The sequence below is a fragment of the Alosa alosa genome, chromosome 6 (genome assembly GCF_017589495.1).
Source record: "Alosa alosa isolate M-15738 ecotype Scorff River chromosome 6, AALO_Geno_1.1, whole genome shotgun sequence".
Taxonomy (NCBI): domain Eukaryota; kingdom Metazoa; phylum Chordata; class Actinopteri; order Clupeiformes; family Clupeidae; genus Alosa; species Alosa alosa.
Genome location: NC_063194.1, coordinates 5,501,081 through 5,517,614, shown reverse-complemented (window position 1 = coordinate 5,517,614; position 16,534 = coordinate 5,501,081). Strand labels below are relative to the sequence as shown.

General features: G+C 42.7%; 2 protein-coding genes across 3 annotated transcripts; one reads left to right on the top strand and one right to left on the bottom strand.

Moving 5' to 3' along the window:
• Positions 1 to 138: 138 nt before the first annotated feature.
• smim22 (small integral membrane protein 22) lies at positions 139 to 1,977 on the bottom strand. The gene is made up of 5 exons (XM_048246541.1): positions 1,874 to 1,977; positions 1,410 to 1,476; positions 846 to 999; positions 616 to 686; positions 139 to 525 (listed from the first exon to the last, which is right to left on the bottom strand). Exons 3-5 carry the CDS (start codon positions 973 to 975, stop codon positions 478 to 480), a joined length of 249 nt encoding a protein of 82 aa, XP_048102498.1. The 5' UTR covers positions 976 to 999; positions 1,410 to 1,476; positions 1,874 to 1,977; the 3' UTR covers positions 139 to 477.
• cog1 (component of oligomeric golgi complex 1) lies at positions 1,807 to 16,309 on the top strand. 2 transcript variants are annotated; one of them, XM_048246540.1, is made up of 15 exons: positions 1,807 to 2,250; positions 2,688 to 2,932; positions 3,365 to 3,546; positions 3,946 to 4,116; positions 4,851 to 5,007; positions 5,559 to 5,769; positions 10,556 to 11,458; positions 12,372 to 12,518; positions 13,175 to 13,336; positions 13,832 to 13,956; positions 14,081 to 14,189; positions 14,498 to 14,607; positions 14,906 to 14,987; positions 15,204 to 15,258; positions 16,086 to 16,309. In XM_048246540.1, exons 1-14 carry the CDS (start codon positions 1,939 to 1,941, stop codon positions 15,210 to 15,212), a joined length of 2,925 nt encoding a protein of 974 aa, XP_048102497.1. In that variant the 5' UTR covers positions 1,807 to 1,938; the 3' UTR covers positions 15,213 to 15,258; positions 16,086 to 16,309. The 2 variants fall into 2 exon arrangements, with proteins under 2 accessions (XP_048102497.1, XP_048102496.1); XM_048246539.1 differs by lacking the exon at positions 15,204 to 15,258 and having other exon boundaries at positions 1,808 to 2,250.
• Positions 16,310 to 16,534: the final 225 nt, after the last annotated feature.

The following is a 16,534-nucleotide window of genomic DNA, read 5'->3' as shown; positions in this document are numbered from 1 at the left end:
CTTGGCTCAATCATAAATTGTATTTTCAGCTAATTAGGTGTTCAAAGGAACTTACAAGTTTATACAAAGTCATAGACCTATCAAATTGATTATCATTTAGGTTATCAAAAGGTAAAAAGAAAATGACAACACTCGCCATTACTTCATTCTTTTATTTATTTATTTTATAAATAATTATATTTACATGTGCACGTTGGTGAAATTGGCATGAATAACACAATTTAAAAGGATGTGATGTTTTGTTTTCGTATAAGGGGCCAACAAAGGAGTCAGTCACATTTGTTTATCTCCACCGGTGACTTGGCAACAGCCTGGACTTCAGACAGCAATGCACACAGGCGAGACATTTTGGAGATCAACAGTTAAAAATACATTTGTGCACATATTGACTTAAGGCAAAATAATGATTATTAAATGTATAAAAGTGCTCAGTTTAGTAGCAACATGGGTTGAAAGATCTCTTCAGTTGAATGATCGTCATGGTTCCATCGCCATATTATCTATCCCAACTTTATGTTTCCTGGGCTGAGAAAGTTGAAACCAAAAGAAATATTTTAAATATTTAATGTGGCTAATTGTATCTGTTCAATTTATTTGCAAAAGAATGTGACTTACCTTCTCATCATCACAGCAGCAGCAACAACAACAGCGGATGAGAACCAAAAGAACAAGTAACAGAATCATACCTGGACAAAAACAACACCAACAAGAAACAAAATATGATCATTAAGATAACCTTGACCAGGGGTGCTGTAAGGCAGGGGAGGGAAGCTGTGAAGATGTTAAAAGATGTTAAAGTTGTTCTGAATTATGCTGCATTATGCAACGCTAGTTCTGGTTCTTACCAATGAAGATAAAGAACATTGCGAATGAGGCAATGTCCCAGTCAGACTGAAACAGATTTTTTGATTGAAGTCTTGAGACCACATCATTGAACTGATCCTCAAACTCATCCTTGAGGTCTCTTGGAGTCATGGTAGTAGCCTACTGTCAATAAAGCTGTCAAGGAGAAATAATTAATGAGGTTAAGTGGTCAAAAATAAATAAATGGGTGAATGTAGTATTAACATCAGCTCACCGGTTGCTCCTAATGTGAAAACTGCTGGCTATTGATTTCATTGTATGAGGATCACTTAAGTGTCTAATATTCTATATAGGCTCATCTATATACAGGCTACAGTTGGGAGTTGAAAAACTTATTTTGTAGAGGAAGTGGGCTGGAATACGCAATCACTGCCATGGAAATGTCTGCCTCCCCACACACCGTGTCAACTTAACAAATAGCCTACGAGTGGATTGTGTAAAACGATTCAAAGAAATATTTAGGCTACGAAATTAAACAGGATTCATGAATTTATCCATATTTCTTATAACACAAATAACGTAAGTTGTTATAACAGAGTGCTTACCTGCCGTTGGTTTGCTTCCTCCTTCCTTTTTTTCCGGGTACAACCACACCTGGCTGCTGTCGGTAACCTACTTTGCATAGGTCATAAAGGGGATTTGCAGATTTAAAGAGGAGTGTCGCTCACATAATAAACCAAGGGAAAGAAATTAACTTTTAACCATCATCGCCTATTGTAGAAAGTGCACAAATGAAATGGCCTACCCATTATTTAATTTGAGCACTCCCAAACTTTTCTAATGCATTAGGTGGCTACTGACAGCACTAAGAGTTATGTACAAATGTATGTGAACTTGAAAAGGAAATTACGTTTTCCTCTTTAATGTATGAACTAGAAACAGGTACAGGCTATGGCATCATAATAAACATTTTATTTTATTTTATTTTAGTGCATTGCATCTCCCTATACTATAGGTGGCGCAGCCTCGAGCCCGTTTTCTCTCAAGATGAAAACATATGACCTCTGACCCCTTGTTTACGTGGGCAATTTCCTTGCTTCCGGGTTGTAGTTTAGTTGGCAGTTCTGTGTTGGTATGATGGCAGTTGTTCCAGCTCAGTCTCTTCGGGTCTCCGAAATCAAAGACCCGACGATCCTGTTTGAACGTTATAACACCGAAGAGATTCGAGCGATAGAGCGCAGGGTACGTGGTGAAATAGAGCAAAAAAAGGAGGAACTTCGTCAGATGGTCGGCGAGCGCTACCGGGATCTCATAGATGCTGCTGACACCATTGGCGAGATGAGGCAGTGTTCCGAAAGTGTCGTGAAATCTATCCAAAACATGTACAGTTATTGCAACAAGTTAAAACAAACGAAAACCTCACCTCAGATTAACAGCAAAGAAGAGGTAACGTTAAGTCATCCTGTTTTTAGACCTACATTTAAAATGTAGTCCATAACAGTGAGCATCGTCATGCAAAAAGGACACACCTCTTGTCTTCTAGTTAAATGTTACTTTGGTCATGCCACAGACACTGGCTATTTCAGCATAGTGACCATCCTGTGTATTCCTATGATTTCAGTGTAATCAGTAAATGGTTTAGTTTGAAACTTGTAATATGTTGTGGAATAGCCTACCTGTGAGAATGTATGTTGCATAATGTACGGTCATTCACAGTAAACAAAAGAAAAAAACCCATTAACGGTTACAGTGGGTGTAGAGATGCTAAAAGACACTGGCCCTTTCCTGCTGCTGTCATTTTCATTTGTGAGTAACTTACTCTTGGACAAAATGTCCATTCCCAGAATGGATCAGAAACCTCTGTGTCTTGTTCATTTTTCCAGACCCAAAAGCAGTCCCAGGAGAAATTCTACACCATGGCAGCACAAACCAAACTGCTCTTGGAAATTCCAGAGCGGATCTGGAGTGCCATGGAATCCTCCCAGTACCTGCAGGCTACCCAGCTCTACCTGCTCTGCTGTCACCTGCACAGCCAGCTCCACCTGGAGGGCGGAGGACCACACTACAGCCCAGTGCTCACACGCTTCCCCATCCTGGTGAGACAGGTGGCAGCGGCAGGACACTTCCGGTATGGGATTGCTCATAGAGGGAATCTTTTATTGCATATTCCTCTTCAATGTTACTGAACCAAACTAGGCATTATGTAACAATAGTTGGAAACAACCCCTTTTGAGGTTTTACTGGTACAAGATGGTACTTGGAATGTCAAGGCCCTGAATTCCACTTAGAGAGTCTGGTGAGAATAGTTGCTCACTAAAGAACATAAGGAAGCAAACAACGTTTTATTGCTTGTTTGCCAGATCTAAACTAGTAAACGACAAAACTTTCCTGAAGTGCACAATCCAGTCCAAGGCTCTCTGCACTTTGTGTCCCCAACATACATGATAATACTGATAACAAACAAATGTGAAAAGAAAACCGCAGCATTATTATTGTGTCTGTAATTGTGTATCTTCGTCACTTATTAATCGTGTTTATTCATCCCATGTTTTTATTACAGGTCCACCATTCTGCTGGACAGCAAGTCTCTGCTGCGTGGCCGCGCAGTGTCGGACCAGGCCATCGCCGAGGCGCTGGTCTCCACCATGCTCCTGGAGGACAGCTCCCCGCGCCAGGCGCTGGCGGACTTCCTGCTGGCCCGCAAAGCCTCCATCCAGCAGCTGCTCAACCAGCCTCAGCATGGTGCGCACTGGAACCCTGGCTTATCCATGCCGATTGAGTTTTTTTTTTGTGGGGGGAGGAATTCATGTTAATGCCGTCTGTAGTAACATTTATTAATTTAGCAGATGCTTTTTAAGTTACTGAATGGAGATCATTTTAATGTGATGGGAAGTTTTTGTCTGCAGAGTCATCTTATTTCAATCACAAAGCATACTGTAGCTAAGGAGATTAAAAGTGATGCATTTGTTTTTGAATATTGCCTTAGTGGCCTTAACTGCATAAGAGCACAGCGTAAGAACTGTTTGCAACAACAACATGTCCTTTGAGATGAGATTGCAACCAAAGACTTGGCAAAGGTTTTTTTTTGTTCTTTTTTATGGGTCTGTGGCTGAATTGGTCCTCTGTTTTATTCAACCTCAGGTGCTGGCATCAAGGCACAGGTGTGCTCTCTGGTGGAGCTGCTGGTCACCACGCTGTACCAGGCGTACGCTGTGTTCTACATGCCCCCGGAGGGTAGACTGGCAGAGACGGGCCTGGGCTCCGGTCTACTCTTCACCACCCTAGAGAACGTCACCTCCAGCACGTCTGCCGGTAGGCTGAAGCTCAATCCTTCTCAGACAAAAACAAAGGATAAGGATCACAAAGATTACTGTTGATATTGGTCAGGCTGTGGGTTTATTTACTCTCTAGGGTCAAGATTTAGGCCATTCTCTCTATTTTTTTCCAGCATGTATAATGAGACAACATAACGTTTCCAAAATCATTTTGATGGTATATAACCTCATAACGTCTGCCATTGTCTGAGCGGCCCCCTATAAACGATTACTGACCGAGCAACTTTCTATGTTCTGGTAGGAACACTGTCCCCCACCGCTACAGGAATTCTGAGATCTCTTTCTACAGACTGCTGATGGTGCATTCCCCTCTATATTGTATCGGAGTTACAGTGCAACCGGAAAGTATTCAGACTCCAAGTTTTCCAAGTTGTTAATTTTTTCTCAGAGATGAGAAAAAAACCCGAATTGGATCCATTTCAAGATGAGTCTCAAATATAACAAAATGTGGAAAACTTGAAAGGGTCTGAATACTTTCCGGCGCATATTTAGTTTGTTTATGATAGCACTTCTCAACTGTAGGGGGACCCCGAGAGCAAATCTTCTTTAGTGCTGCTTTAAATTAAAATACTGCTTAGAACATGCCATCAATATCTACAGTTGAGATAATGATTTCTCACTCAGTAATACCATTACCATTAATATTACTGACACTTCATGGCTGAGTACAAATGGCTGAATGGTTTAACATGGTGATTGTTCTTCTTCTAGCTAAAGGCAAGAAGGTCCTCCATGAGGACATGAGCGCGGGCAGCTGGTTTAAGTACCTGCCCCCATCTGTGACAGACTTCCAGCCCACCCTACGCACCCTGGCCCAGCCTATCCAGAGTGAACAGCTGCGCGACACCCTGCAGCAGTGGATCGACACGTAAGTGGCCAGCTATCACTACCATGCAAAGGCACATCTGCTTTGAACCCTGTGTAGCATACTAATTCAAACAAATTAATTTACACTAATATTGTTAAACTTAATACTTGATGTTCTTATACGCAGGGTAGAAAAGGGTAGAAAAAGTTTTTACCGTTACATGTTTTGAAGTCAGCAGTAGAAACATGTAAAGAGTTTCTAGCCTGTGTATGAGCATAGTAAGTTATGTCATACTCATAAGGTGAATGTCCTCAACTGGAAAGGTCTTCTTGCTAAACCTCACGAAATGTTTGTCACAAGATCTGCTGTTGAATCATCATCATCCTACAAAAGGGTCAACTGTGTGCCAAAAACTGTGTTGACCAGATGTCTAGACAGGATGGAATTCACATATGAAAGACTCAGGTTTCTATTTATAGAACACCGCACAAGTGAGAATGTGTGTGTGTGTGTGTGTGTGGGGGGTCACTTCCTACAAGAAGACTACTATTCTCCTCCTGCATCCCCGCTGAGTTATGGTAAAACAGGTCCCTCTGTCCTCCCCCGGGCAGGTGTAAGGAGGACATCCGCAGCGGTGTGAGCAGCTTGCTGGTGTTCGTACGGAGTCTCAAGGGCTTGGCGTCCATCCGGGATGGCGTGTGGGACCTGCTGTCCAGCGAGTCCATCAGCCAGCACTGGGCCACCGTGTGCCAGGGCCTCCTGGACGAACCCCTTTCCCTCTGGGACGACCTGCTGCAGCAGCTCTTCCTTCAGCGCCTGCAGGTAAAGGATGGAATAGCATAGTATAGCATAGCACGTGGCCTACTGCAGCCGTGGCCTACTGGTTAGGGCTAAGGACTTGTAACCGGAGGGTTGCCGGTTCGAACCCCCCCAGTAGGAACGGCTGAAGTGCCCTTGAGCAAGGCACCTAACCCCCTCACTGCTCCCCGAGTGCCGCTATAGCAGGCAGCTCACTGCGTCGGGATTAGTGTGTGCTTCACCTCACTGTGTGTTCACTGTGTGCTGTGTGTTTCACTAATTCACGGATTAGTGTGTTTCACTAATTCACGGATTAGTGTGTTTCACTAATTCACGGATGCAGAGACCAAATTTCCCTCACGGGATCAAACAAGTAGATATACTTACTAACATAGCATGTCATAGCATAGCACTGCATAGCATATCATAGTATAGTATTGCGCAACATAGCATATCATAGCATAGCGCAGCATAGTATAACATATCATAGTATAACAGTGGAACATAGCATATTATAGCATAGCATAGCACAGCATAGTATAACATAGTATATCATAACATAGTTTATTTGCACATGTACATACAGTATGTAAACACAACATGACAGAACTTATTATTTGCCCAACACCAGCAGAACGCAGACTTCCGAGGCCTTTATCTGAAAGTCAGAAACAGATCTTATATTACTGATGGATGCTAATTATTCCTAAAAGATAAGTTCTCCAAACCTCTGTATGATCTGATTTTAATTGTTAAAACACCACTTGCCGAAGTTGGCAGCAAGAGGTGGTGACGATTGATTTGTTAAATCATATTTTGGTGTGGTAGATTTGACCTCTCTACAGTGTCAAAGCCTTGCAGAAATGTAAATGGAATGAAAAACCCACTTAAAGAGGATTGTATACCGGGGGTCCATGCTCATACTCAAAGTTATAGTATCACACTTACAACCAGGGGTCAGAGCACACCAGTAAAAAGTGTGTAGACTAGGACACATGACATTTTCTCACCCAGCCTTACGAGTTGTCTGTTTGTGGTGAACTCTTGACACCATAGGAAAAAATGAAAACAAACAACAGTGTTTAATGAAATACACAATATATTACAGTCATGAGGCTTTAGGCAACACCCCTATGTGGTAAGTCAACAGATCATGTTTGCTGTTGACGCAAGTCACATAAAACAAGTCACATAAAACAGCACCACCCAATACACAAGTTGAGCTGTGAGTGAACACAGCACTGCTGCAGTCCAAGGAGGTATTCTAAGTATGTAGAAGTATATCTACTATTTAGTGACAAACCTGGGTTAACCCAAAGGAAAGGGCAAATGGGGTTCATTCACCCAGCAAAACAATGATATTCTCTTTTTGGAGGTTTGTCACAGACGATGACTTAACTTACCCAGGGTTGTCATTGAACCACGGATATAAAATATTCCCTCACGTCTGCTGCACAACCCTCTTGACAAACACCATGGGTCCTTGTAAAAATAACAGCAGAAACAGTTTGACAGGTTTGCCTCCTTTTATGTATGTAGGAATACTATACTTAGATTGGGCTGATATTTGTTGAATGTTTCGGAGTTTTAGAATGTTGATTATTTAGTATCATTTTATTTAATATATCAATTTATATAGCACCTGTTGTGCATGGTGTGTAGGTGCTTAACAAACATCAGAAATGCTTGACAAAAGCATGACATTGACAGACCTGTCAGAATAGCTTAAGAATTCCAAGGCATGATAAAACCTTGTTAGCACAATGACATTTAGGTTGTAACAACAATAGCATCAGATAAAATAAGGCACTTAAGACAAATAAAAAGAGCAATTAAATAAGATTAAAAGGTAAAGGTAAAAGTAACGTAAAATAAAAAAATAGAAAACAAAAAACAAATAAAGCAAGAATAATACGATTAAAATGGTGATGAAAAGATAAAAGGTTAGGGGAAAGCTAGGCTAAAATTTCAATGGAAATAACTAAGTTCCAATAATAATAATAATTAAAATATTAATTCCATTAATTACTCCATCAGTTTCCTTAATGCATCAAACAACAGCATTGATAATAATGCCTTCATGTAGTCTCAATCTAAGGTGGTTTATGGAGTGCTTGCTTCACATAGAGCTCTTGCACCCTGACCGAGTTCTCAGTGTGTATGAATTTGGGTCATCATCGTTTACTGTTCTTCTTCTCCGCACGCTATGCCTTTCTCACACTTTCATCTTCGTGCTATTTAAAGGGCCGTTCCCCAGATGAAAGGTTATGAAACCAGATGTGTTCAGGTTCACAATCTTAGATCAAGTTAAAGATGGTTTCATACATTGCCATAATTAGATTAGATTAGATTATTGTCATTTTACACAGTACAAGTACAGAGACAACGAAATGCAGTTTGCAACTAACCAGAAGTGCAAAAAAGCAGAAAAGTGTGATATACACAGTATAGACAGGTGGTGCAGTATAAACAGTATAAGACATATAGTGCAGTGTGGACAGTAGTACAGGTGGGTCTCAAACAATTAGAATATTGTAGGAAAGTTCACCCCCTAATCTAGTTTTTGTTGTAATCTTGATGATTACGGTTTACAGGTCATGAAAAACAGAAATTAGTATCTCAAAATATTAGTTTCCTGAGCCTTTGAACTCTTAGTCTGGTTCAATAAACACAACCACAATCATGGGAAAGACTGCAGACTTGATAGTTGTCCAGAAGGCACTCATTGACATCCTCCACAAGGAGGGTAAGCCACAGAAGGTTCACAAAGTGCTGTATGAAAGCATATTCATGGGAAGTTGACTTGAATGGAAAAGTGTGGTAGGAAAAGGTGTGCAAGCAACAAGGATGACAAGAGTGTCAAGCAATGTCGATTCAAAAACTTGGGGGAACTTCACAAGGATTGAACTGAGGCTGGAGTCTGCATCAAGAGCCACCATGCACAGACGTGTCCAGGAAATGGGCTACAAGTGGCATATTCCTAGTGTCAGGCCACACCTGAATCAGAGACCAGGTCAGAGCGTCTTACCTGGGCTAAGAAGAGACAGAACTGGAACGTTGCTCAGTGGTCCAAACTCCTCTTTTCACATAAAAACAGAATTTGCATTTCATTTGGATATCAGGGTCTAATCAATGTCCCAAGCGTCTGGAGGAAGAGTGGAGAGGCACAGAATCCAAGTCCAGTTCGATGTTTCCACAGTCAGTAATGATTTAGGGTGCCATGTAATTTGCTGATGTTGGTCCACTGTATTTTAAGTCCAGAGTTAATGGAGCCTTCTACCAGGAGATTTTAGTGCACCTCATGCTTCTATCTGCTGATTTCCTTTTCCAGCAGGACTCGGCACCTGCCCACAGTGCCAAAACTGCTAGTAACTGGTTTGCTTACCATAGCATTACAGTACTTAAAGCAACACCAAAGAGTTTTATGTACCTTATAAGAATCGTTTCAGTGGTTCATCAACTCGTAACAGGGTGAACGGCACTAATGCATTCGCTTCGCGGCCCTCTATCGGCTATAACTGCACTATATAAGTTTGCCAGATCGGGTAGCGGATCTGTAGTTCGCTGGAATGAGACATAAGAAACTTTCAAAAAGTTGATTTGCATCTGATGTCTCAATACATCGTACTTTCATAAAATCATCCAACATACTCTACCTTATCTGTGGACATCGTTATTTGCAAAGCCGGTGCTGGATAAACAAATAGCGTGCGTGTGACAGTGGAAAAGTTTTTGGTGTTGCTTTAATTGGCCAGACAACTCGTCTGACCTGAACCCCATAGAGAATCTATGGTTTATTGTCAAGAGAAAAATGAGACACCAGACCCAACAATACAGATGACCTTAAGGTCTCTATCAAAGCAACCTGGGCTTCACACACCTCAACAGTGCTACAGGCTGATTGCCTCCATACTACGCCACATTGATGCAGTAATTTGTGCAAAAGCAGCCAGAACAAGCATTGAGTGTATAAATTAACTATTTTAGATTAGTCAAATTAGTCAGATTAGTTAATTTTTTTTCAAAAGATCAACATTTCTGTATTATAACCTCCTTATTCTAATATTTTGAGATACTAATTTTTGGTTTTCATGAGCTGTAAGCCGCAATCCTCAAGATTACAACAAAAATGGCTTGACACATTTCACTCTATATCTAATTATTCTAAAATATATTAAAGATCCAATTTTTGAACTAAATTAGGAAGTAACATTTTTATACGATATTCTCATTTTTGAGACCCACCTGTATACGTTTATAAGAAAGTGTTATGGTTTACAGTAATACAAATTGAATATAAATATGTGCAATTTATTAGCAGCCTTATAAGAGCAGAATAGATATGGATATGCAGTATGAACAATGTATGAACAACATTACAAGAGTAGTTAAAATAATATAGATAAATGCAGTGTATTAAGAGTAACATTATAAAAACAGAATGAATATGGATATTCAGTATGAACCGTATAGACAAATATGTTCAGTATGTACAGATATGTGCAGTGTAGTAACAGTAACATTTTAAGTAAATTATGAGTAGTAAAACTAAGTGTATGTGCAGTATGAACAGTATAAAGTATTTTATGACACAATGCTTCTTATTCCTTCATTCTCCTTTTCTCCCTCTCCCTTTTCTCTATTTCTCTTTCTCCCGCTCTCCATCTCTCTTCCTCTTCCCCCACCTTTTCTCTCTCCTCCATCTATCTATCCCTCTGCCCTCTACCTATCTATCCCTCTCTACTGTCTCACTCTTTCTTTCTCTCTCTCTCACTTACTCACTCACTCACTCACTCTCTCTGTCTCTCAGGCTATCACCCGTGAGGGAACTGAGAGTATCTCCAGTAGCTGTAAGCAGCTGTTGACCTCTGCCCTGCATGACCTGGAGACCCAACCTTCGTCCTCATCTCTGTCCTCATCGCTGTCCTCCTCCTCTTCTTTATCCGGCGGGGGCTTCGGCCGGGGGGCCCATTTCGAGAGTGACGTGGCCGCCTTCCTGTGGTCGGAGTCGGCGGGAGACCTGCAGAGCGACACGGCCTGGGTGAGCGTGGCTCAGCGCGCCCAGCAGCAGCAGGCCAAGAGTGGCCTGTCCATGAAGACCCAGGCGCTGACGCCCTGCGTGCAGAACTTCTGCTCCGCGCTCGACGCCAAGCTCAAGGCCCAGCTGGACGACCTACTGCACTACCTGCCCGCAGAAAAGAACGGCAAGGACGGCGCCGCCCTGTCTTCCTCTAACACCTCTGTCCCGCCAAACACTTCAACCTCGTCCTCCTCGTCCACCTCGTCGGCGTTCAACCGTTTCCGTGACGCTGGGGCCGTGGAGGAGACGCTGAGAGAGCACTGCCTGTCGTGCGTTCGGGACGTTCTGGCCAGTGTGCGCTCGGAGCTGGCCTCCGCCCAGGACAGGTGCTCCGGTAGCGCCGGACCCGGTTCCCGCCTGCACCGCCTGGGCTCGGTTCTCTTCATGGCACGCCTGTGTCAGTCCATGGCCGAGCTGTGCCCGAGCCTGCGGCAGTGCATTCTGGGAAAGCAACAAGGGGTTGTGGAGGTGCCGGGAAGAGGCACGCCCCGACAGGGCAGGAAGCTTGGCAAAGGGGGCGGCGCCAAGGCGGTAGAGGTCAGTCCTGCGCAGGCCAAGTGGGCAGGGCTGAAAGAGGAGCTTCTCAACTGTTGCATGGAGGCGTACCGCATCTGGAGTGCAGCACTCTCAAAGGTAAATAACCTCGGAGTCGGGTGCAGGCTTTGAACACAGTAAACCAAAGGGAATAAGGCCTCCAGTTGTAAAAAAACAGTTGAAGAAGGTTCAGTGCAATCTTATTAAACACTTTACAACCTCAGACGGTTAATGTTTAGCTCACGGTACTTTCAGTGTTTGATGAAATGAGTAAAATCCCTTTGCTTTGAGTTTAATTGGAATCATGTTACACAATGTTTTACATGACACAAATTGCCATAAAAGGTAAATGTGCTCATGGCTTTTTCATTACTCTCAAGTGACACCTCTCTTGCCCTCTACCGCAATTACATAGATTGAGAGATATCTCTGTTCCAACGTATTGGTGACAGGTTTTAAATCTGTTTCAACCAAGGCTCGACATTAATGGTTGCCCGGTTGCCCTTGGCTATCACATAGTTACAAGTGGCAACCTCTTGCCTGATTGCCAAGCTGGCAACCACTTTTAACGTCGAGCCCTGGTTTCAACATACATATGCAATATATCAACAAGCAAAGTTCTTTTGCACATGTGGCATGTGGGAACACCATGCTGACTCATCAGTGTTTGCTTTTAATGTCTTTGCCCACACAGTTCAATTAGCAAATCGACTTTGCCCACGCAGTTAAATCGACTTTGCCTGGTTATCAAATTCGCTTTAGTTAGACTTGCTCTTTGCCCACCATTCACATTTACGGTCCATAGTATTTTTCCAGTAGTCCAGTATTTCTCTCAGTTAGTCCTATGTGCCCATGTATTTCCCCCAGTCTTCATGTTTTAATCAGTATGTCATACAGTTTAAGCTGCAGCAGTTTGTGAGAGGAGGCTGCAGTAACTAGTGCACTTGTGCAACTCTGTGCTCTGTGGTTCACCCTGTGGTGCGCTCACCCACTCCTCTCCTCTCTCGCTCAGACGGTGGTGGAGCGCTTCTCGGCCGCGCTGCACAGCGACTCCGCCGGAGCCATCCTGGGCACCTCTACCAACTGGGAGGAGTTAGAGATCCAAGAGGAGGCAGAGTCCGGAAGCAGCGTCGTGTCCAAGATCCGCCTCCCGGCTCAGGTGAGTGGAACAGCTGAGTGGATGTCGCTTGCATTTACTCAGAGAATCACCATAGTCACAGTATACACAATCGCAGTCACAATATTTGCCATTGCAAGCTCTGCATGTGTTTTCCCATGGAGTCATAACCAAGGCTTGCTTCCAAGGAACGCGATCTCTGTGGACAGCCCAGGCTCCAAAAACGGCAACAAAAACAACCTGGGCAAACAGCCCATAAAAACATAAACTGTTCCAGCAAATCACAGACAAGATGCGCGTTTAGGAGAGTTTCAATTGCACGGGAGCAGCACGGGAGGGAGGGGGAGGAAGTAGCGAGCTAGTTCTCTGTTTTGTTTGAAAGTCAACAGAAGTGACGTTACCCAACATCGCTTAGAGCAAGCCCTGAAGAAGCCCAATCGCTGCTACGCGTGGGCAATTTTAAAGTCCTTAGTGGACATGTCATAATAATAGACATTTTAAAATACTCCTTGGAGTGCCTTGGTGAAGAAAAGTTTTTTCTTTTCAACTAATTTTGGATCGCTTAGAGCACCTTTAATTATCCCAGTTCCATAATGTATTTACTGAGTTACACCCATAATATGTTTAGGCGAATGAGACTGAATGCAGTTAAATGAGATTTGTAATTGTTTATTTTGTTGTTGTTCCTGTTCTGTCAGCCCTCCTGGTATGTGCAGTCTCTCCTCTTCCACCTGTGCCTGGAGGTCAACCGGGTCGGAGGTCACGCTCTCCCAAAGGTCACGCTAGTGGAGCTGCTGAAGGGCTGTCTGGAGCAGCTCCTGGGCCAATACGAGATGCTCACCCACAACTGCAAGGGCAAGGTGTGTGTGCGCGCGTGTAGCAGGATTTATCATGTCTATTGCTTTTCAAATAATTTGGAATGGATTTCAGCTCAGTATTTTACAACAATGTCAGCAGCCAAAGAGTATTAGTTGCACACCATTCCCAACCCAACATGTGACTGCATGAATACATATCTAATCAGATATATGAGGAATTACCTCACCATATCATTCATACTCACACTTTTTGAGGGTAGTAGGCATGAGCTAGTGTTTTACGGCTTGCATGTCCCCTGAGTAGTTGTGAGTTCATTTCTGAAACCTGTTCTTGCCTCTGGTCTGCTGGATATTTAAGCTTCTTGAGATTCTTGACATTCATCTCTGTTTCCTCTCCCTGTCCCTCTCTTTATTTTGATCTCCCTCTTTCTCCTACTCTTTCTCCTTTTGTTATGCCTATTATCTCCCTTCTCAATCCCTTCTTTTTTCTTTCTATCTTCCTCTCTGTCTTCTCCATCACCTTTTTGTCTCATCCAGGATGTGGCGTGCCTCATGACCCAGAACCGAGCGCTGCAGCTGCTGTTCGACGTGCGGTACCTCAGCGCAACACTTGGGGCTCGTCTGGAGGAAGGCAAGAGCTCCCGGAGCCAGCAGGATCCCAGGTACACAAGCGACACGTGACGTAACGCGCCCACACACACTCAATGACACTCTCTGAATGTTCTTATAATACAGTGTCTGTGTTTGTGTGTGTGTTAAACAAGTTTTCTACATGCGTTTGTACAGGGTCCAGGATGTGTGTGATTCCCTGGAGGGCCACATTGATCCGTTTGACCTTGACGTCTTCACTCCTCACCTGAACAGCAACCTCAACCGTGTATCTCAGAGAACTTCAGTAAGCACCTGACAAATCAATACACACTCGTAATGGACCATCCGTAACCTATACACACACACACACACACACACACCTGTGCTTTAAGAGATGCTATACACTTAAACCTTTTAGTACAGTTCATGTGTACTCTTCCTTACAGAACCTTTGAAAGAAACGAAACACTTCATAATTGTATCAATATGCTTCAGAAGCTGAAAGCTTCAACCCATCTCTCCTTATGCTGAGTCATCTGTGCATGTGTAAGTGAAGGCTTTGCTCCTGAGCAGGGGCAACTCACGGCCCATGTGATGTGTTCTTTTCCTTAGGTGCTCTTAGGCCTGCTGGCTGGCACAGAGAAGCAGTTCAGTTCCCGTGGCAACACCGTGAACACCCAGGAACCTTACAACATCCTGCCGCTAGCCAGCAGCCAGATCCGGTGTGTGTGTGTGTGTGTGTGTGTGTGTGTGATTGTGTAATTTGTTAGAAGAGTGCATTTCCTTAGAAAAGAGAAGTGTCCAGCTTTGACTGTAAGAATGTTTCTCATTGATAAATGTGTAGTCACCTTGATACCATGTGCACAGATATTGTATTGCTCCGTAATGGCACAGTACACTTGGTGTTAAATGAAACTCAAGGTCTTTGTTTTTAAATGAAACTCAAGGTCTTTGTTTTTTTAAATGTGACTCAAAGTCTTTGTTTGTTAAATTAAAGTGTTGTTGTTTTCTTTTGCTCAGGTTTGGGTTGTTGCCACTCAGTATGACCAACTCTCGCAAAGCCAAGTCTGCCACACGGGGCTCGGACATCACCAGGCCACTGGTCAGTCACGTAACTGTGTATGTGTGTGTTTGTGTGAGAGAGAGACAGAAAAACAAAGTTTTGCTAAAGTCTTTGTAACCCTCAGAAGAGATTACATGATGTACTGTATCTGTGTTGTAAACAAGCTTTAAGTGACTGAAGAGAGAGTTTATTTTTGCTTTGAGATACGTCATGCAAGTGCAAATCGGTCATGTCTTACTCTCTCTACACACCCAGTGGTTTTGAGAACAGAGATGCCTGAGATGTGAGCCTCTGGATTCCTCTGTACTAGGTGACTGAGTGTGTGTGTGTGTGTGGTGCTTGCTGTGCCTTTTGCTAAACCACCTGACAGCAGTCATTGAGTGCAGGTGCATTGACTGCTTTGGGCTGCCACTAAAAAGCATAGAAGCCATGCTAAAGAAAGAATAGGCTATTGTGTTCTGGGCCTTTAAATCAGTTATTGCTTTATTTACTGGTTTTGGGTACTGGGTGTCTGCAGTATACGATTCATTTAAAAAGATTAATCATTTTATGAAAGATTCATATTTTTATCTTTTATAAAATGATTAATCATCATTTATCATGTGGAGGGGTTTATTTTACGTTGTGGACCATATCCTCTATCAGGCTTTCACCAAGGTAAGGTAAGTTGAGGAAAAGGAACTTGTTAACATGCTGTGCAGTTTTCTAACATATCAAATAAAACATGTTAAAGCTGCTGTAAGCAAAGATAGGATGGCCAATGAATGAAGGTGAATAGAATGCACCAAAATATTTGTTTCGCTGTTCCTCTAAAATTGCTTTATGGTGACAGGTCCAGAAACTTTATTTACTTACCTACTTTACAAATTATTTGTTTATTATAATCAGAACATGGGGGGCCGCTTGCAGCAGCTTTAAGACTACTTCCCCACTTGAAAGAAAATACTGTTCTGACGGTTGAGGTGTTGTTATTGTCTGGTAAAGCAGACCTATTTCCTAAACCTTTTGCATGTGCTTCATGGTGACTGTTTCTGATATCAGAATGTTTATATTAGAGTGTTGCAAGCACTACAGCCCTATGGCCTCAAGAAACACCACAAAATGTTGATTTGCTTTTACTTGTTTTTATCCCAACAGGCAACACCAGCTTCAACTCCTGCACCCCAAGACAGCTTCCGCCCTGGCAACCTGTTCAGACAGCTAGCCAATCAGGAGGAGGAACAGTCTAGCTCCTCCCTTTTTAAACTCGGTTGGCTGTCCAGCATGTCTAAATGATGATATTTAACTCAAGGGTTATGGGTTTTTAAACGTGTATAAAAGGGTGTACAAAATAATATATAAATACATTTTGAAATTGTTAATGATGTGTGTGTGTTTTTTTTAACAAGATTTGAAATGTTATTCATTTTACACAATTCAACACATGAACGTGAACAGAGGGTTTGGTTTGTGAACTTTATTGTGTAACTGACAACATCCTTGTATTTACATAGGATATTGTGTTGACAGACAAAAAAGGAAGTTGAATTCATTCAGTTGAAACGCACACACACACACACACACACACACACACACACACACACACA